Genomic DNA, 19,969 nt, shown 5'->3' on the forward strand with positions numbered 1-19,969 from the left:
TATAAAACATTTCGATAGTTGACACAAAGTTTGGACCAAAACCAAAGGTTTTGAGTGCTTTAAATAAGAAATAATGTTCTACCGTATCGAAAGCTTTATAAAAATCAAGAAACACAATAAGGGAATCATCATCTATATTGTCAGAGTAGTCTAATAGGTCAAAAATAAACCTTATGTTTGAACTGATATGGCGGTTGGTCATAAATCCGGTTTGCGTTTCAGCTATGATCTCATCAAGATTTTTCTTTAATTTTTTGGCATAGACCAATGAGATAATCTTATAATCTATGTTCAAAAGCGTGATAGGTCTCCAATTTTCTATAACAAGAAGATCTTTATCAGGTTTAGGAATTAAAGTTATAATACCCTGTTTCATGCTTGTGGACATTTCTTTTCCATCAAGGCATTCCTTAAATAATTCTAATAAAGGATCAACAATAATATCCCAGAACTGTAAATAAAATTCCACTGACAAACCATCATTACCTGGAAATTTGCCCTTTTTCATTGATCGAATTGCCTCTGAAATTTCTGATTTTATTATGGGACGTTCACAATTAGTTTTAAAGTTTTCTGAGATAGTTGGTGCAAAATTTTTAACTGACTCGATAAATCTATCACAATCATTGATATTACAATTTGATTTGTATATATCTTTGTAGAATGAACCGACATGTTTTGAGATATCTAAATAATTAGTGGTTATGTTATTATCAATCTTAAGAGCAGATATATTGTTTCTTCTTTGGTTTCGTTTCTCAAGAGCAAAAAAGTAACTAGAATTTCTTTCACCTAGTTCTAGCCATTTTGCTTTGGACCTTATAAAAGCCCCTTTAGCCATGTTAATATATGCATTATCTATTTCTTCCTTTAGTCTTTTCAATTTAATTTCTTCATCATCTGATAGAGCATCTTTCTTCATTAATATGTTTAATTCATTCATAATACTGATTTCTTTAGTGTCATGTCTTTTTTTAATTTCTTTGCTTCGCCTTATTGCCGCTTCCGTTACCTTGAATTTGAAAAATTCCCATTTTAGTGTGTGATTCATATTGGTATCCCCGAATATCTGATCTGCCGTTTTTTCATGAGAAGATTCTGAAACAAAATGTAAACATGGAGAAGATATTAACCATAAATCAATTCTGGATTGTAGAGATCTATTTGCATTGCTCCAGGTAATGTAAATCCCATGCTCAAAAATACTGACATAAACAACTGACATCACCCTTTAAATCTACATGGCCATTGAGACCGTCATACTCTATCAAACACCACCATCTAGTGGATCGTATTCAAACTACATTGTGCTCAGATCCACTTTAAAGCAGAGATGTAATTTTACATTTAGACTCGATCTGAAGTGGGCCAGAGAAGTCAAACTCTACTCTGTATAAGTGTAAAGACATTTAGGTACACATTTAGTCCCTGAGAAGTCTTAACATGAAGAAAAGAAGAACAGTTTTATCAATAAGCCTCTGTTTTTCTACATGATAAATGTGGGAAATTATGCTAAAAATTCTGATAGTTCATTGCCCAGACAAATGTTCCAGTTGATGGTTTAAAACAGGAACTTTTCCGTCATTTAATTGTTTATCTTTTAGTTTACTTTCCTATGCTATGAATGGTGATGGAGAGGTCTACAGGGGAAAAAAGTGAAAATCTATGCATTCCTCCAGATTTTCTGAAGCCTTTCAGTGGGTCAGACTGGAGTGTTGCCAGACTGATTCTGGCCCCCGGGCCTTATGTTGACACCCCTGCTTTAAAGCCTGAACCATGAAATAATTTCCAGAAAATTTAATACATTTGCTGAACCTTCTGACAAATAAAAGGAAAAATTCATATTAATTTTCCACATATGAGTTTTAATTTGAATTTGCTACATTCACGTACATTTGTGTGTGTTTTTCATTTTTCTTAAAAAACATACTTTGTAAATATAGGCCTGTGTTTCCCATCAGATGTTAAATCCTGTTTCAGATTACATGAGATGACTGAATTTGTTGTTTTAGTTCATTTATACTTTAAGTCTCTCCTGTTCTGTATTGCAGCCCCTGGATTATGAAGCGCAGAGCGAATACCACCTTCGTTTGAGCGTGGAAAATCTTAATCCTCCGAGCAGCAAGGCTTCCAGGCTGACTTTGAGCTCTGCCACAGTTACGGTCATCGTTGTGAATGAGAATGAAGCCCCACGTTTCAGAGAGGAGCCCATACAGATTGAGGTCCTCGAGTCTGTGAAACCTGGCACATTACTGAAAAACAATATTGCCTTTGACCCTGATAATTCTGATCTGAGGTATGATATGGCAGTGAAACAAGAGATGTTTTCCTATTTCCTAAAATAAATAAATAAATATGCGACCACGGGGTAATTTCCTCTGCTGTCTGTATGATAGGTATGAGATTAGCAGAGATCCTGAGAGTTGGCTGGACATCAACAGAGATACAGGAGACATTACAGCAAAGAGGAAGTTTAACATGAGATCTCCACATGTGAAAAACAGTATCTACACTGCTGCTGTGAAGGTTATAGGTCAGCACGTCTACTCATTCTAGACTTTTAGCATAAAAAAAATCAATGTACATTCAAAGCTGATTCATTTTGTTGTTTTGCTATTGATTTACACATTGTGTATTTATCTTTTCTTGCATAGATGCTGGTGGTGTTTCAGCCACTGCTACAGTGGCGATTACACTCAAAGAGACGAATGACTTCCCTCCTCAGGTTTTCCCCCTGACTGGCTTTGTATGCAGAGGCGGCAGCAGGTCACGTAAAGGTTTGCTTCTGACTGCTGTAGATGAAGACCTTCCTCCGCAAGCTGCACCCTTCCTCTTTCAAATACCTGACGATCTGTCAGCCAACTGGACCATCACTCAAGTAAATGGTAAAGAGCAACAAGAAGCAGAATTAATGGTCGTTCACTTAGGAGCTTGCAAATCTTATTTCCTCTCATTTTCTTTTTAAATTTTCTTTTTTTTTTAGATACTCATGCCATGCTTCAGCCGCTTGTAGACCTGGAGTTCAGAGACTATGCCGTCATGGTGCAGGTATCGGACTCCGGCAGCCCAGCTCTGAAGGCTGAGGCTCAGGTCAATGTCACTGTTTGTCTCTGTGACTCCTTCAGAGACTGCAAGTCTGAGGCAGGGGCAATCTTAGGCTCCAGTGTGGGAATCAACTTCATCGCACTCATTATCATTGCGGCGAGCACTGCACTCCTGCTGTGTAAGTAATTTCAGCCTTTCAATAAATGTTTAAAGCAAAAAGATTTAGCAAGATGGATGGGTTATTCGTGCAAAATAATCCATATCCATATTGCTGCTTTAGTGAAAAAGTTTGCCACAATAGGTTAAAACCTGCAATAAGTGACTTGCTTTGCATGCAGTTTAGTGCACACATAATCGCAAAGACTTATGATCCAGCCATGAGAATAACAGGCAAAACATGTATCCAAATCCCAGCATGCATTAGCAAAATAAAGCTGCAATAATTAGATTAGTTAACTGACCATTTATGTTTGAAGCAAAATGTAAGAAGAAAAGTAGATACAAAAAACACCGATAATGAATAATCAGATAAACATTAATACATTCATTTTTGCAGTGCTTCTCCTCCTGGCTGTTGCTGTGACCGCCTGTGGAAGACGCCACCACATCAAGAAAGGAACAGGACTGCTCATCGGGGAATCTGAAGACGACATACGTGACAATGTCTTCAACTATGATGAGCAAGGTGGAGGCGAGGAGGATGAGGTAAGGCTAAAACACGGGTTGGGAGACCATGTAAACAGTGGCACGTGAACAGAAGACAGTCTTACTCTTTGTAATGTAATTGAATGTTAATAATATTTCATTGTAACTGATGGTTTGAGTGTGTCTGACTTCTTTCTCTCACAATGCAGAACGCCTTTAATATTGACCTGCTGTGGAATCCCCATGATGCACCCCCCACCCCGGGGTCCTTTTACCCAGGGTCTGGAATTCCTCCTCGAGGGAAGCAGCCCCTTAGAAAGGACGCCCCACATAACCTTCCATCGCCCACCTACCCACGGAGGCCTCCTGCAGATCCTACTGACATCGAGGACTACATTAATGACGTGAGAGGCTCCTACCATTTATTTATTTAACACAATAAATAAAAGAAAAACTTGCCCTTGAAGCAAAAACTAAATCAAATCTACATAAAATAAAACATGCATCATTAGATTTCAAAACTCTTACTAATGAAGTTACTAACAGGTATTCTAAACGACAACCAAACACAGCACAACTAAATCTGGATTGTGTTTTCTTATGTTTACATGTGTAATCATAAAGGCATGCCCATAGCACAGAAAGACTCATACACTCAAGGGTGAATTTCATGAGTTTTAAAGTAAGTTTCAAGTTTAAAGTAGATGATTATTATCTACTTTATAGTTATGTTTTTTTTCTTTGAGAGTGTTCCTGTATAGGAACCTGCTTTTCACCCTGCTTCTCATCTCTGCTTAAGGCTAATGCTTTTCCCCCAAAACCCTTTATTGTCTGACCATTTCTTAATAACATTTAATTTTACACTAATGGATTACACTGGAAAAACAATTTCAGTACAGCAGATATCTGTCTGAAAGTGCTGTAATGAAATTTTAAGTGCTTCCTTCTTTATTGTTTTCTTCACTGTCATGTGCCAACACAATGCAGACGCTGGATATTGCTGCTCATCTGAAAGAGAAAACAACAAATTCGAGAGGTTTGACAGGGTTAGCTAGGACGTCTTACTTTTTTGTCACTAATTGCCAAGGGCTTGCTTATAGGGGGTCGTCTGATTGTTGGGGGTTTTGTCTATTATTGTAGGGTCTTTATCAAACAATATAAAGTGTCTTGAGGTAACTGTCGTACTCAATTGGTGCTATATACATAAAACTGAATTGAAATCTGCAGGCTTTAAAGTGTCTGTAAATAAACCACTACTTAAAAAGCCTTTACTTGGCCTAACTATAGTAGCTGATTATAAACCAACTAATCTCCAACTATGCTGCTATTTCAAACATTCTTGAAAGCGTAGTTGTAAAACGACTACATGATCATCTGCAGAGGAATGGTTTATTTAAAGAGTTTCAACCAGGATTTACAGTGCATCACTACTGAAGGTGACAAATGATCTTCTTATGGACTCTGACATTGGCCCCATTTCTGTGCTTGTTTCGTTAGACCTCAGTGCATCATTTTACACTGTTGACACGATCATTTACAGCAGAGATTAGAACACACTGTTGGTATTAAATGAAATGTCCTGCAGTGGTTTGAGCTGTATCCATCTAATAGATTCCAATTTGAGCATGTAAAGGGGAAGTCTTTGTCACACAGGGTTCTGTAATAGCACCAATACTATTTATATTTTACGTTTAGGCACTATTATTAGAAAACACTGCACTTCTATGCAGATGATGCCCAGCTATATACATCTCCCATTTACAGGTTAAACAGCATTCCCATAGCCTTTTTTTATTTAACCTAATCAGCTAAGAAACATTTTCTTTCCTCAGGGCCTGGAAGCTGCTGACCATGATCCAAATGTGCCTCCATACGACACCGCCCTCATATATGACTATGAAGGAGATGGCTCACTTGCAGGAAGCCTCAGCTCTATTGCTTCCGGTAGCTCTGATGGAGATCAGGATTACGACTACCTTAATGACTGGGGACCACGCTTTAAGAAACTTGCCAACATGTATGACCTGCGTTAGGGTGAACAGTATGCCACAGAAAGGATGCCTGTGTGATTGACAAGCAGTTCAGGACACAGATCATGCCTTTGGAGGTTTGTTTGTTTTTTTCTTTCTGGGCACATTTGAAATGTCCAGAGCAAGATTTAAAGTGTGTCCAGGTAAAACGAATGCTGTAAAAGCACAGGCCTTAGATCTAATGTGCCTCGTGTTTTAGTGGACACACTGACAAAAGGGCTCACTGCTAAGTTTTGTGGTTAGCTCAGGAAAAGAGAGTGAGACAGTGAGAAATTTGAGTTGAAAGGATCAGTCACGAGGAAACGAGGTGTGCATGCTACAGGGCAAAAAATGTGTTAAAATGTGCGTCCATGTCTGGCGTCGTTTGCTCTCATTCTTGGATGGCTCAGTAATGACTCATACAAGCCTGAGATTTTAAATATGTTCTTGTTTTTGTATACATGATTATTTTATAAGACTAATTTTCTTGCATATTAAATTAGCCTTTTTTGGTGACTGATCCTTCATTCCAGCATCTGTTAATCTTTTTGGAAGCCATGTCAACAAACATACTGAACCATAAAATATTCTGTAATTACTCTTTTTGGAAGTGAAGATTTTTTTTTACATATATGCACGATTCTACCCGTGTCTAATGAATAAACCAGAACCTTTTTACTGTGTTTCTTGTCATTATCATCATCAATACATACCATTAATATTAGATGTCCCACAAAGAACAACACAATGCTTAAATAAAACTTTATTTAAATATTTGGCAAAACCATTCTTTGGAGCTTTATATTCACTTCTAGCAATAAAACCAACGTGCAGTCCCTGACAAACATCGTTTCTCAAAAAAGAAACACCTTCTAATCTGTTCCTACTTAATTACTGATTCAAGATGAGAGAAAGACCAAAGTGTGTGGTGGAAAATCTGCTGCTTCATCACCAGCATGACATACATTTTGAAATCTCAGCTTTAAAGGTGTTTTACAAAATGCAGAATGTGGTTTCCTCAGAACAGTTATTCCTCACCGCCTCTGTTTCAGGTCTAAGCGGTCTAACTGCAGCTCACTACAGACTAATGCACACCTTGATGAGTTTTTAAAACCCCAGTCACAAACATCAGTGCCAATATATTTTGTGCATGTGACCTAACAGTACAGATTATTTCAGTAAAGAAAAACTCCAGTTACAAATGCTCAAGCAGCTTCACTTCTGCCATCTAAAATAACACAGATGTTCCAAAGAAATATCTGAAGCTAACCCTGAAAATGATTTATTATATTTTTTAAATTAAAAAGATCACATCTACTGGAGCCATCAACACCTATGTTGGCATAAACCTGCTAAGTGCACAAAGTAAATACTGTTCAGAGGCTTTTTCTCAACTGTTAGCACTTGTATTTGTTTGTAATCCTGTTTAAAAACACTTGTTTTTATTGTCACCATTGCATAATCATATGTCTCGGCAGCAAGCACACGAGAGAAATAATGGAATTCCCCAAAAATATTCATTCTGAAAGTTGCAGATTATCATACACATTAGCTAAGTGGAGACAACTGCAAATGTTCATTTGCACGAAAGTTTGCACGGACTGCAGAGTTTTTTATAAACTTTCACTGTTAGAAATATAAAGCACTAAAGAAGGGACTAAATACGCTGTACATTTCGAAGATCACACCAGCTGAGGGTTCATGTCCTCGTCTGTCTGCTTGTGGGGTGGAGGCGGCTGAGGCTCGTCTTCTCCTGTGTCTTGTTTGTCCCTCTCTGCCTCCACCCAGCTCTGTGGGAGGATCATCTTCTTGGGCCCATGGGGTGGTGGACCCAGCAAGGCTTCAATGTCATCGTAGTTCACGACTTCACGCTCAAGCAGCGCATTGGCCAACTGGAAAGACAGACCCAGCGAGTTTTTAAAGGCAATACAGAAGAATTGGCCTCACATGATTAAAACGCATAAAGAAGAAAACAACCGACCAGTGTTAGTTTGTCTCTGTTGTCCAGGAGCAGCTTCTCCGTTTGTCTGTATGCACGAGCTATCATTATCTTAGCCTCCTGCAAATACAGAAAGATGTATTCAAATTTACCAATTCACTTTTAAAACAAATGTCAATGATTTGCAACTGCTTTTAAGATTACATTTGAATGAATACAAATAACATTAAAACTGAGAAATATTATGATTATAAAAAAAATATTATTTTTAATAGGATGCTTGTAGCAAAGCGTCCAAACCTTCAGAAAATGTCCCGTACATACTCTAACAGCTGCAAGAGCTACAAATGTATACTTTAGCATAATAATATTAGCTTATTACGTCAACATTCACAGTGCTAATCTGAGAACAGAGGACTAATCCGATTTTTGAACCCACATGGTCCATCTGCTGCTGCAGGCCCTGGCTGAAAGGACGGCGCCCAATGGCACCTTGCTCTTCTGTTTCTGGGAACGAGACCTGCCCGACACTGTCGCACATGCCGTACTGCTTCACCATGGAGTAGGCCACACGCGTCACCTTGCGCAAGTCATCTTGAGCTCCTGGGGACACAGAAAAAAAGACGCTGAATGTTTAAATTTAATTAAAGCCCACTGCCACATCTTTCAGGTTTAACCAAACTTGCCAAAAGGGAGAATATTTATTTGGCTGCCCAGCAATTAGATATTTGACTGATAATAGAAAATGTATTTAAAGTAAGCAGTATGACCAAAAAAAAAAGAGAAGTGTTCACTGGTAAGTTGTGATTACAGGAAATAGAAACCATAAACATGGGTGTAAATCATCAGTCATGTTAATGTAACAATTTGCTCTCTGACCTTGGATCCTAGCTTTCTTCTGTGTGTTAGTTTGTCACAGTTGGAGACTAATCACACTAAACACCAATAGCAACATTTCCCCCTGATGATAACAGTCTACTCCAGGAGGACAATGGACCTCTCTACACCACAAAAACTGCTTGGTAAGAATATCCAGGTGTACAGGAACAACCTTGAAACACAGATCCTACAACAGAGTGCCAACCAGTTTCACCCTATGGCTACGTTCACACTGCAGGCGAAAGCGCATCAAATCTAATTTTTTTTGACCCTATGCGACCCACATACGATCATGGTGTGACAGTGTGAACGGCACAAATCCGATATTTTCAAATCTGATCTGGGTCACTTTCGTATGTGGTACTGAATCCGATACATGTCTGATGTTTCAGAAAGCGACTGCTGTTTGATCGGTCATGTCGCATTAAATCCGTCTTTTACGTCACTGAAACAAGACAGACGCCAATTATCAGCTCCGGAGAAGACATCGCGAACGCTTCCTGGCCATCCAGTGTAGATGTCAGTGAAACTGTTGGGAAGACAACGTTGGAGAAACGTGAACATTTTATTTGTACTGTATAATCTGCAGATTCTGACAGAAATCTGCAACTATCCTTTGAAGCACCGCTCCTCTAAAACAGCAATAAGGATCATTATTAGGTTATTTACATTATTATGTGAATAACAAAATAACTTAAAGCAAAAATTGGGAAACGTAAAGTCCGAAGTCTTTATATTAAGGGCCATCAGTCAAACAATACTGTTTGGTCTGGGTCTAAACAGAGCGCGTTGTGTGTGACGTCTTCTTTTGCGCATGCGGGCCGCTTTAAGCGTTCACACTACAGCGCGTTTGCTGTCGCATTTTATTTGTAGTGTGAACGAGCAGACAAAAAAAATCAGATTTGATCAAAAAATCGGAATTGAGCATTAAGACCTGCAGTGTGAACGTAGCCTATGATAGCTGGGTTAGCCTCCCACAAGACCCAAAAGATCCTCTAAAATTACCCTGGAGCAGACCCCACAGGACACCTGCAAAGAAGGCCTGACTGTAAGCTCCAACAGGCCAGAGCTGGTTTAGTGTCAGAAAAAGAGAACCTTAACGATATCAAGCAGGTGGTTTTAACATTGCAGCTGATTCGTGTGAAGATTAGTTGCAGGGTACCTGTAGTAACCTTGTTAAAGGTGATTGCTTCAGCAGCTCTTCCTCCTAGAGCCATACACATCCGCTCAAACAGCTGCTCCTTGGTGAAGAGATACTGGTCACGGGGTAAGATCTGGGCAAATCCTAGAGCTGCGTTTGTACGTGGAGCAATGGAAACCTGAAACACATCACATGATCTGTCAGTTTATGAAAGGTTTATAAAAAGGTGAATTGTACAGATTAAGGGTTAACCATTTGCACTGTTGCCTTTTTAGAGTATTTACATTTGTATCATAGCCTATTAAACTGTATGCTTTTCTAGATCAACATATAACCTCCACAGTCCTTGTTCATAGTTGTGTCTTGTGTGGGACATGTGGCATATCCATTTGGGTTTTTATACACAGATGTGTGAAAGTCTAATACAGCAAATGGTATAAGAGGCAGAAAAGGAGCAACTGAAGAGAGACCCAGGATCATGAATAATCCAGGCATCTGTATAAACTGCCAAAACACTTATCAGTGGTGAAGTGGAGAAACAAGTGCTCCTCTGAAATGAAACCCTACTCTCAACACGCTCTGTGGAACGCTTTGGACTTATCTGATTAAAGCTAAACATGACAATTAGATCTGGAAAGATTTACTTATATAGAATGCGTCACATTTCAAGTACCTTCATAACTGCTTCTGTGTGCTCAAGGAGCCATCCCACTAAGGCATGTCCAGACTCATGGAAGGCAATGACCCTCTGCTCCTCTTTAGACAGGATCTTACTCTTCTTTACGCTTCCTGATGACACACATTTGTCAGATTTTGCCACAGACACATGAGAAATATTTATTTCCTAGAACTTAGCATGTGCATTATTGTACCTGCTATAACTCTCTCTACCGCATACTCAAAGTTAAAGGTATCGATGGATTTGTACCCTTCTCTGGCAGCATGCAGAGCAGCTTCGTTACAAATGTTTGCAATGTCTGCACCTGCAGTGACACCATGAGATAACAAACGTTAGAATAACACTTCAACATCAGCAGTGTTGAGAAGTTCTTTTTGATTTAGAACTTCTCTTTCTTCATGGAAGCAGATAGACCAGTACTTTAGTATGCCCAAAGATGTTCATAGACTTCAGTTAGGACTAGGAATGATGCTCTTTAAATGATACCAATGCCAAGAGGGAGTCTACTTATTAAACCAATACTGATTATTTTATTGATTCCTGATTTGTTGTCTGAGCAAGCCTACACAGAAGATAAGCTAACAAGCTTGATGATTACGATTGACTGGACAGTTTTTTGGTTCTTGATCACCATCCCTAAGGAGAACCATAAATGTGCATGTACCACTGAAGCCTGGGGTGAGCTCTGCCAGACGCAGGGAGTAGAAATTCGCTGGCTGAGTCAGCTTCAAGATCTTCAGATGCTGCTCAAAGATCTCCTTCCTCTCCTGGAAAACAATCGAAATGAAACAAACCAATCCAAATCTCCTGCACAGCAGCAAGGTTAAGTTGTTATTAAATGCTCAGCAACAAATGACAAGGATACCCATTTGGAAGATACCCAATGATACCTGCAGTGTTGGCAGATCTATAAAGATGTGTCTGTCCAGTCTGCCTGGTCTCATTAGAGCATTATCCAAAATATCTGCTCTGTTAGTGGAAGCAAGAACAATGACATGGTCTGTTGTTCCCATGCCTGCAAAAGAAGAGGAGGTATTCTGCCTGAAGTATTCTGCCTGAAAAGCGAATGGGCTGCTCTAAAACCAGATGTTTTACTCACCATCCATCTCTACTAGCAGCTGGTTGAGAGTCTGCTCCTCCTCAGTGTTGGAGAAACCTGACATGTTGGTGGAGCGCTTCTTTCCCACAGCATCGATCTCATCGATGTAGACGATGCAGGGTGCTCGAGTGCGAGCCTCCTTGAATAAACTCCTGACCCGAGCAGCACCCAGGCCTACAAACAAACACATCGCTGTACATGATCTGGTTCTGCTGGAGGTTTCCTCCTGAAAAAGGGGACTGTCGCAAAGTGCTTGTTCACAGCTGGTCATGTGATTGTTGGGATTTTTTATGTATCACTGTTACAGCGCATAAAAAATAGGGCACTCGCTCTTACAGGCTCAAGTAAATCAGATATCTTTCACTACAGTAAAACCCAATACTATATCTATATGATGATCATAAACAACATCATCAACTCACACAGTGAATATTAGCATCATGTTGATGCTCATGCTGTGTGTCCATACCTCCAATGACCTCCACAAACTCAGAGCCAGCCATAGCCAGAAACGGCACCTGGGCTTCCGTAGCTACAGCCTTAGCAAGCAGGGTCTTCCCACATCCTGGAGGGCCAAGCAACAATGCACCCTTGGGCACCTTGGCGCCAAGCTGGAGGTATCGTTCAGGACTCTATGAAAAGGTAAAGCTAGTGCTGTGAGTATTAAGCCGCAGAGGAGGAGGTTTGAGGATTCAGTTGATCAAGGCTTTCTTAATTAAATCTCAAATATTTAATGTGCTTCACTTGTGCAAAATGAACATATTTTAACTTTTGAGTACGTTTCTTACCTTGAGGTAGTCAACAAATTCCTTTACTTCCAATTTAGCCTCATGCATGCCTGCCACATCTTTGAAGCTCACACCTTTACCCGACTTCCCATCCACGATGGTGAACTTGGCCATCTTCAGCTGATTCTGTTAGGCAAGTTGGAATGTGGAGTTAGTCCACAGAACAAACAACATAGATGTCAGTTTGCTAAAATGTGTTTCATTTACAAAAGCACTGAAGCCGCCATCTCTGCCACCCATGCCAGCAAGTCGAAAGATATACCAGAGAATCGCCACACCGATCGCAGCCATGCCCAGAGCATAGACTGCACTGAAACAAGAATAGAGGGAGAAAAAGGCTGTTTTTAACTTGAAATTACGACAAACCTGTAGTTCAAATATTAACATTTATGACCACATTGATTGCATGCATACGCCCATAGTCTAAGAAACAATAATGAAGTTCAAATGGATTTGAAAAGAAGCGCTTCTTGGATTCAAACAACTTCTACTGGAAGTGCTGTTTGGCAGGGATACACGTAGCATAAAATATGAAAAAGAAAAAAAAAAACTCCAAGGCATTTTCTTTTCAAAATAAAATTTAAATTTAAAATTTATTTTCACAACAAAAAACTCCCAACATGTTTCTGGCACACAGGCATTCATGAGGAGAAAATAAATAAATAAATAAATGAATACTGCTGAACTTATGTTTTTATGAAAAACAAAAAGCAAAATAAGCCATAATTTTGTTTTTGTTGTCGTATCTGCTCTGTATGATTTTAGCAGTGCCTTGAATTATTTCTTAATCCTCAGAAAAGATTAGGAAGGCACCTCATAAACGATTTCTTAGAATGTCTGCTCTGATAAGAGTTGTTTTCTTACTTCCCAAAAAATCCAGTGCGCTTGTAGGACACTGGTATTCTGTCCTTGCTGTCAATATTCAGCTCCTCCTCGGCAGCTCTCAGCTTCTCCTCGAACTTGTCAATGTTGGCAACCTGCATTCTGTACATAAGCGCCAGCCTCTGCAAAGCATGAGACGTAGCAGGAAATTAGAATTAAGCATGAGGGTCTCCTGCGCTACTTTGAGTGTGTTAACTGTGTGTGTGTGTGTGTGCAGAAAATCATGTACAACATACAGGCCTTCCGAAGATGACTGCTCCGGGATGAAGGTATATTTCCACAATGTCACTCTCGGGAACGACCTGCACACGTGACACCTCCCCCTTGGCAAGCATCTCGTTCACAAAGTCGTTCCAAGAGATGTTACCGCCACTGGTGTTAATGGAGTTCAGCAGGCTCATGATGAGCGCTATGATGAAGAGGGTTCGCAGGCGTTCCCGGTACATATGATCCTCCTGTTCACGACGTTTCTTCTCCTCTGAAAGGTGAGGCCGAAAATAAAAAATAAAATAAAGTAAATGACGTGACAAAGAAACCAGGTGTGGTGCAGGTATTTATCAGTTGCATCAAGTAGCAAAAAAATATGCATCGCTTACCTTCATCTTCCTCTGGCGTCTTCCCCTTTGGCCCATTCTTTTTATCTTTGTTTTGATTAGACTGAGATGTACTGAAGAGATTTGTTGCCCCTGAAATCAAACAGTTTAATTTAAAGCAGCTATAAGTGAATTTTTAAACAACTTATGAAGGTAAACTAAGTATTTACCGAGTAAATTTGCCAAACCAACAGGGTTCCTGAGCAGGTTGTTCCTAATTAGCTCTTTTCTAAGTCCCACCAAGCTAGGCCCCAAAGGTCTGTGGAGAAGACTCTGTTATGGGAATATTGGAGAAAAAAGGTGGAAAGAAATCAGAATCAAAATCAGAACTAGAAAACCTAGTTAAATCAAAAGTGTGTAAATTTATTATCAACAAATGTGTTTACAACTTAAGGAAAAACAACAGACAATGTCACAATCTCAAACTGAAGACTTTCCAGAGTAGAATAAAAATAAGTTATTAAGGCATCTGTGACGGTTCTCAGTCATCCAGGTCATCATAGTCTAAGGAGAAAAGCCTCTGGACTTTTTTAAGTTTCCTTGAAGAAACTTGAAAAATTCCAGACGCTTTTCTTTCCACGCTAGACAAGTGATTAAGGCGATCATATTTGACACTTTCAAATTTAACAAGTTAAATCATTATAATAAAACTATACCATATATGTGAAGTAAATCTCAGTAACAACAGTGCAGAGAGAGATTAATATTTTCTTACATGAAGTTAGAATGACATGTGAGAAGGAAATTTGACTAGAGCCATGGATACTTCTGATTATTTTATTATTAGATATCAACCTCAGTTGATGCCAAAAAAGCTATTAACACTGTTTTGGGAGATAAAATTACTTATAGATCAAGTGTTGAAAAATCAATCATGTTGAGCCTTCTGCTAAAAAGATATTTCCTGGCCATTTCTTTAGGTACACCTCGTCCTCAGACCTGCCTTAATCCTTTGTGACATAGATCCAATAAGGTACTGGACAAATTTCTCTGAGATTTTGGTCCAGATCGACATGATAGCAACACAGCTGAGTCATGGACGGATCAGGATGGGTTCATGCTCTCGTGTTGTTTATGCCAAATTCTGGCCATGCCATCTGAATGTGACAGAAGAAATCAACTCAACAGACCACGCAATGTTTTTCCAATCTTCTATTGTCCAATTTTGATGAACCTGTGTGAAATTTAGACTCAGTTTTCTGTTCTTATCTGACAGGAGTGGTCTTCTGCTGCTATAGCCCATCTGCTTCAAAGTTCAGCTACTCAGAGATGCTCTTCTGCTCAAAGCAATCTGGGAATTCTCCTCTGACCTCTCGCATCAACAAGGCATTTTAATCCAGAGAACCATAGGTCACCAGATATTTTCTCTTTTTTGGATCATTCTCGGTAAACAAGAAGAAACCCCCCCCTGCAGAACAGCATTTTCTGAAATACTCCTGTCTGGCATCAACAACCGTCAGTCATTTAAACCACCTTTCCTCCGAATGAAGTGGCCATCCATGGCCACTCATCCTATTAGTTACTTCACTCTTACCTGTATGAGTTTCTGTTGCTGCTGATCTGTAAGAGTCCGCTCTGACTTTGTAAGAAGCGTCTTCCTCAAGTGATCACACCTAGATGGGACATTTTGAACACCGCGGCTGGATAATGGCTTGCTCTCCAATACATAACAGTTTCGCTTCAGCAGCGTCCACAATAAACCTCTGCTGTATTTGCGACAAACACCAGCACTTTGCTGCAACAACAAAGCTGACATAGTGGCTGTCGTTAGTCGAAAGCGAACATTTAACGGAGCTAATGCACCGACATAGCTGTCTCCGTCTCCTCGGAGGTTTAGAGCTCGGTTTGGAGCTCGAGCTCGTTGTTATTCAACCGCTCAGCCGGGCAAAGACGGCAGCCCTGCGGGGACCTACTTCGGCGCGAGAAAAAAAAAATCGGATTTCATTATTTAATAATCCTCGTTAGAGATACATTGTGTGTTCAGTATGTGCAGAATGCTAAATAATACAGTTAAACGCATCTCGGAAGTCGAACTTTGAACTTTAACCTTTCTTTGTCGATCTTTAAGGACCTGCAAGCTGCGCATATGTTTGCGCAGGATTTACGCAAAACAGCTTTAAAGCAGCACATTTACGACACATCAGAGAGTACAGTTACCTTTACCCCCCTCTTTATTGTTGCGAAATTAACCGCAATTTTCAAAGAATTGAAAAAAGTAAAAATGTGTGTAATGTATGTAAACGGTTTAAATTAGCAAATTTACTGCTTCCCGTGAAGCCTGCAGTAAAGCGTTGTGGGTGTTTGTTTACTTGATTTTTCAGTCAAAGATGTATCACTGGTCCACCAGAGAGCGCTGTTGGTTAAGATGATTGAGCTGTTTTGGTACGGTGCGATTTAGCAAAATGAATGCATATGAAAACAGACAATGTTGGTTACGTGGGGTTAGATTGAGAGCAGGGTGCTTTTGTGTTTCGGTCCAGTTTAATAATAATAATAATAATAATAATAATAATAATAATAATAATACCCGGTATTATTAATGTGAATAAGCTTCAGTCAAGTAAGAAGAAAGAAGAAAGGCTTTGTGGATAATGAAAACAATGTCGTAGAAACGCAGACTGTATGGAACTGTATGTACAGGTCTGATTGAATGGCATAAAAGTGACCCAATGAGAGTTTGGAGTTTTCCTTTCGGCCAATAGGAGCATTCGTATCATCCGTTCACGTATCAGTTTAACCACGGGTCTCTCAGGTTTGTTCACCAGCACGCTCCGGTTTCTTCACAGACTCATCAGCCGAAAGCTGCACTTAGATCACGTCATTAGACATATAAAAGGCCGTGAAACATGCATATCTTAAGAATTATAATAAAAAGTTTTCCAGAGCGTTTTTCACGAGGATTTACAATTTCAAAGTATCAACCCCAAACCGCCGATAGTGTTGTTTAAATTATTTTACATTCATTAATAAATTCTTAAATACTAAAAAACATGCCAGCGAGTATGATGTATGTATAACTACTATGACTTATGATGATACAGAATTTTTTCTTGCGGGTTACCAGGCCCAATGGTATCAGGAAGGTCAGTATAGCTAAGCTAAAAAGACTTAGAGGGGATAACTACTGCTCTCGTACTAAATGAGTGGTAAATGGACTTAAACGGATTGGTTATAGAATAGCAGTGTGCATAGAGGCACACACCGAGGTCCTGTAGGTAATTATGTGAAGCTGCAGGTGTTTAATTATCACAGGGATCCCCCCTCTCAATAAGTGTCGCAAAATAGCTCACATCAGGGTCAGACAACACGAACTCGCGAATGTCTGTGCGCCTGCGCGACAAAGTCTGTCTGAACTATTTTGTCATAAACAAGTGCTTCCACTTACTGATGCGAGCCAACCGGCGTAAACGTGTCTAGGAACATGTACCACGCGAGCTGGCAATGCGTTTTTATAAAGACAGAAAAACGAGTGCACCCAACGCCCGTACTCCATTTCCTTTTCGTGGTCCTCCAACTATATAATGGAGCGTTGTCTCAGGCGTTTGAAACTGTGACACATGGGCCGCCACGTTGGGGCACGTCTCAAGCTTGGACAGAAGGGTGGATAGGGTGGTTGGGCTGATCCAAAATGGCGTCGTTTTCAAAGTGCACTGCAAAGGTATCCGCCTACAGCATCGTAGCCAATCAGAGCTCGCGTTTCATCCGCGACTCGTTTCCGTGCCGAGCGTCCCCGCACACTGTATGCTAAGGCCGCTCGAAAACCGCTCGAATGGTTTGGCGGAGAGGATTAAAGCGAAACAAAAATAACATCTTTTGATGGCTTATATTTACCCAAGCTAGCCTCGAGCTACATAGGTGGACCGTTAAAGGTCCGTAGTTTTTGGAGAAGATGAAATAGCAACGCTGTAAACGAATTCTCGTGGATATTTTAGTGTTTTTTCTGTGGACGTCTGTTTGTTGGTCTACACGATTTTAACAAGCTAGCGCTAGCCTCGACTCGAATGAGCTGCGATGGTCGTCGCAAATTTATGCGGATGTCTCCGGAGCAGTGTATAGTGAACCGACGGCGACAAATGGGACCATCCAGCATCGGCGGAAAACACCACGGCGTAGACTAAACGTTAAAGATTCAGTAACTGGTTGAAATTGTGGGAATCAGACAGAGGTAGGTGTGCTTTTACTCTCCCTGCAAAGCTAACATGGCAACAACAACAAACTGACTCCTGCTGTCCCCGAGATTAACCCGTTATTATGGTGTGAATGTGCAATGTTTTCGTGCATTTACTGTTTTTAACCAGCGCTTTGACGTTGTATCGCCATTGAACTACATGTACTTTTGTTTTTTTCCTCTTAAAATATTAAGATTACTTCTCAAGTGCAGCTTTATTGAGGGGTTATCCTCTTCATCCCCCCTCCCAAGCGATCCGAGTTTGAAAGAAGGAATCCCTTCTCTTAGATACACATTGAGAAATCGTCTACACTCTGAAGCAAAATTTATTTAGTTGTGGTGAATCATTTTTTGAGCTTGATGTGATTGTCAATGTGTTGACTCTTTAAAATTAAGTCTAAATATCTTAGTCAGCAGCCAATACTGCAAACATTGGTACCCCATGCCCACGTGTGGCATTACTAACAGAGTAGCGCTGTGCGTGTGTTTTTGAAAGGTTTTTGCAAGCAAAGGTGGTTTGATGTAAACTGTCCGCGGTCTTTAGGCTAATAATTGGCTTATTTGTATATTTATGCTTTAAGACTAAGGGGCACCTTTATATCCCAGACAATAATTAACATGACATTACTCAAGAGAGTGCACCAGTAACATCCAAATGTTGACCTATTTTCAAAAGGCACAGTAGCATTGCTCGTTTAGCTGGTGACCTAACGCAATACTGGTCTTCCAGCTTTTCCAGTTAGGTTAGCGTCTTAATTCTCTAGCTCTTATGCATTTGGATATGCTTTGGATTTGTACAACCCTGTGTGTAAACAAAGCAATGAAAGACATAGTCAAAGCTGAAACCAGTGAAGAGGATTTGTTTATGCATTGCGGGTCCACAGGCTGCCCGGATTTTATCACTACGTGCTTGCATACAGTTTGGAGCCTAACTGTATGAATGGATAACTATCTAAATTGGCAGTGTCGGTTCAGTGGAACACCCCCCTTCCCACCTCCTTTAAAAAATATGAAGGAAAGACACAACATGGTGGGGTTTGAGGAAATTGAATATGGAGGAGAAGCTTGCCACTTTGGTGCAGTACCAGTGCTGAGGAAAACACTGCAGTGCCGTTGGTGGTGTTTTTATACCAAGATACTGAGTGTTGAAGCTTGTTGGGGCGTTCATGTTGACTACACTGCAGAGGCAGTGATGCATATCTCTGTCTCCCTTGAGCTTGCGTAGGTTCTGTTTGTCTGTGCTATAGTTAAAGCCTCAGTTCCTTTGCTGTTACAGCACAGACTGTTCATGTCCACATGAAGATGGTGATGTGCAGGATTTATGTGTGAAATTTGTGCCTTAGCAGAAATGTAAACAAATTTGGTCTCCAGTAGATCTGGGCGATAAAGATCATTGAAATACGAGCAATAGAAATCACGGACAACATGAAAAGCCAGAGACAATGCTGAACCAGTCATGTGGCTGAAATAGAGTTACGTCCACATTAGGTTAGGTTGACACACAGAGCATAGGATGTGCAGCGAGCAGCAACTCATGTGCTATTGTTTGGGCTACTGCAACTATACACACTAGCACATTAGGAGCGCTTGGCGAGATAAAATACAAAATTATTACAGAAAACTGTTAATGAAAACCCAGTTAACAGTGTTACTGAAGTGGCACCCCAATGGACATAGACTAAGGGTCAAATGATGAGGGTACGATTGAAAAGAAGAATTAGAACAAACTGCCAGCTGCGTTGTTTCCACAAAGGCAGTTAACACAAGTGATTGCTTTTACCCTCTGAAGCATTGCCATCCTTCAGAGTACGCACAATACACTCCAGACTATTTCTTACATACCATTTCTGTCATATCATGAATGCTTACTTTATTGTAAAAGACGCAATGACAGAAAGTGCAGTTGAAAATGTTGGATTTAAGTAGCTGATTCAATTAACTAACCCTAGTTAACATTTCTCTTGAGCAGCACTTTACCAGCTCTACACGGAGTGCAGAGCTGGTAAAGTGAATGTTGAATGAGTCATACTTTGCTAACATGTTGGATTTTTGGTCACGTTGCACGTAGAGCTGGGCGATATAAGATTTTTTCATATCACGAT

At 40.1% G+C, this 19,969-nt stretch overlaps 3 protein-coding genes across 5 annotated transcripts in view; 2 read left to right on the plus strand and 1 right to left on the minus strand.

Moving 5' to 3' along the window:
* cdh15 (cadherin 15, type 1, M-cadherin (myotubule)) overlaps positions 1–6,414 on the plus strand; it is a 20,453-nt gene extending 14,039 nt beyond the window's left edge. Inside the window, exons 9-15 of the mRNA XM_013908483.1 lie at positions 2,052–2,296; positions 2,397–2,533; positions 2,655–2,885; positions 2,984–3,223; positions 3,602–3,750; positions 3,900–4,094; positions 5,523–6,414. Coding sequence (XP_013763937.1) covers positions 2,052–2,296; positions 2,397–2,533; positions 2,655–2,885; positions 2,984–3,223; positions 3,602–3,750; positions 3,900–4,094; positions 5,523–5,723 — 1,398 coding nt within the window. The 3' untranslated portion in view covers positions 5,724–6,414. The remainder of the gene's footprint in view (positions 1–2,051; positions 2,297–2,396; positions 2,534–2,654; positions 2,886–2,983; positions 3,224–3,601; positions 3,751–3,899; positions 4,095–5,522) is intronic.
* Positions 6,415–6,446: 32 nt separating this feature from the next.
* Positions 6,447–15,761, minus strand: spg7 (SPG7 matrix AAA peptidase subunit, paraplegin). The gene is made up of 17 exons (XM_005724242.1): positions 15,234–15,761; positions 13,870–13,972; positions 13,703–13,792; positions 13,343–13,584; positions 13,089–13,228; positions 12,432–12,534; positions 12,225–12,350; positions 11,906–12,068; positions 11,437–11,610; positions 11,228–11,352; positions 11,002–11,104; positions 10,531–10,641; positions 10,332–10,447; positions 9,680–9,836; positions 8,078–8,241; positions 7,681–7,758; positions 6,447–7,591 (listed from the first exon to the last, which is right to left on the minus strand). The coding sequence occupies exons 1-17, from the start codon at positions 15,453–15,455 to the stop codon at positions 7,382–7,384; spliced, it is 2,427 nt and encodes an 808-aa protein (XP_005724299.1). The 5' UTR covers positions 15,456–15,761; the 3' UTR covers positions 6,447–7,381.
* Positions 15,762–17,429: 1,668 nt separating this feature from the next.
* ankrd11 (ankyrin repeat domain 11) overlaps positions 17,430–19,969 on the plus strand; it is a 110,142-nt gene continuing 107,602 nt past the window's right edge. For all 3 annotated transcript variants that reach the window (XM_013908509.1, XM_013908511.1, XM_013908510.1), the window contains exon 1: positions 17,430–17,864. The gene's annotated coding sequence lies outside the window, so the exon portion shown is untranslated. The remainder of the gene's footprint in view (positions 17,865–19,969) is intronic.

This window comes from Pundamilia nyererei, unplaced genomic scaffold (assembly GCF_000239375.1).
Source record: "Pundamilia nyererei isolate P.nyererei 1_Seehausen unplaced genomic scaffold, PunNye1.0 scaffold00011, whole genome shotgun sequence".
Taxonomy (NCBI): Eukaryota; Metazoa; Chordata; class Actinopteri; order Cichliformes; family Cichlidae; genus Pundamilia; species Pundamilia nyererei.

Excerpts from the sequence above, each read along its gene's own strand:
- spg7 (XM_005724242.1), bottom strand. The coding sequence starts at position 15,455 with ATGTCAGCTTTGTTGTTGCAGCAAAGTGCTGGTGTTTGTCGCAAATAC. Across the intron at positions 13,793-13,869 it reads TGGTTTGGCAAATTTACTCG|GGGCAACAAATCTCTTCAGT; the intron begins GTAAATACTTAG and ends GTTTGATTTCAG. Across the intron at positions 11,105-11,227 it reads TAGATCTGCCAACACTGCAG|GAGAGGAAGGAGATCTTTGA; the intron begins GTATCATTGGGT and ends ATTGTTTTCCAG.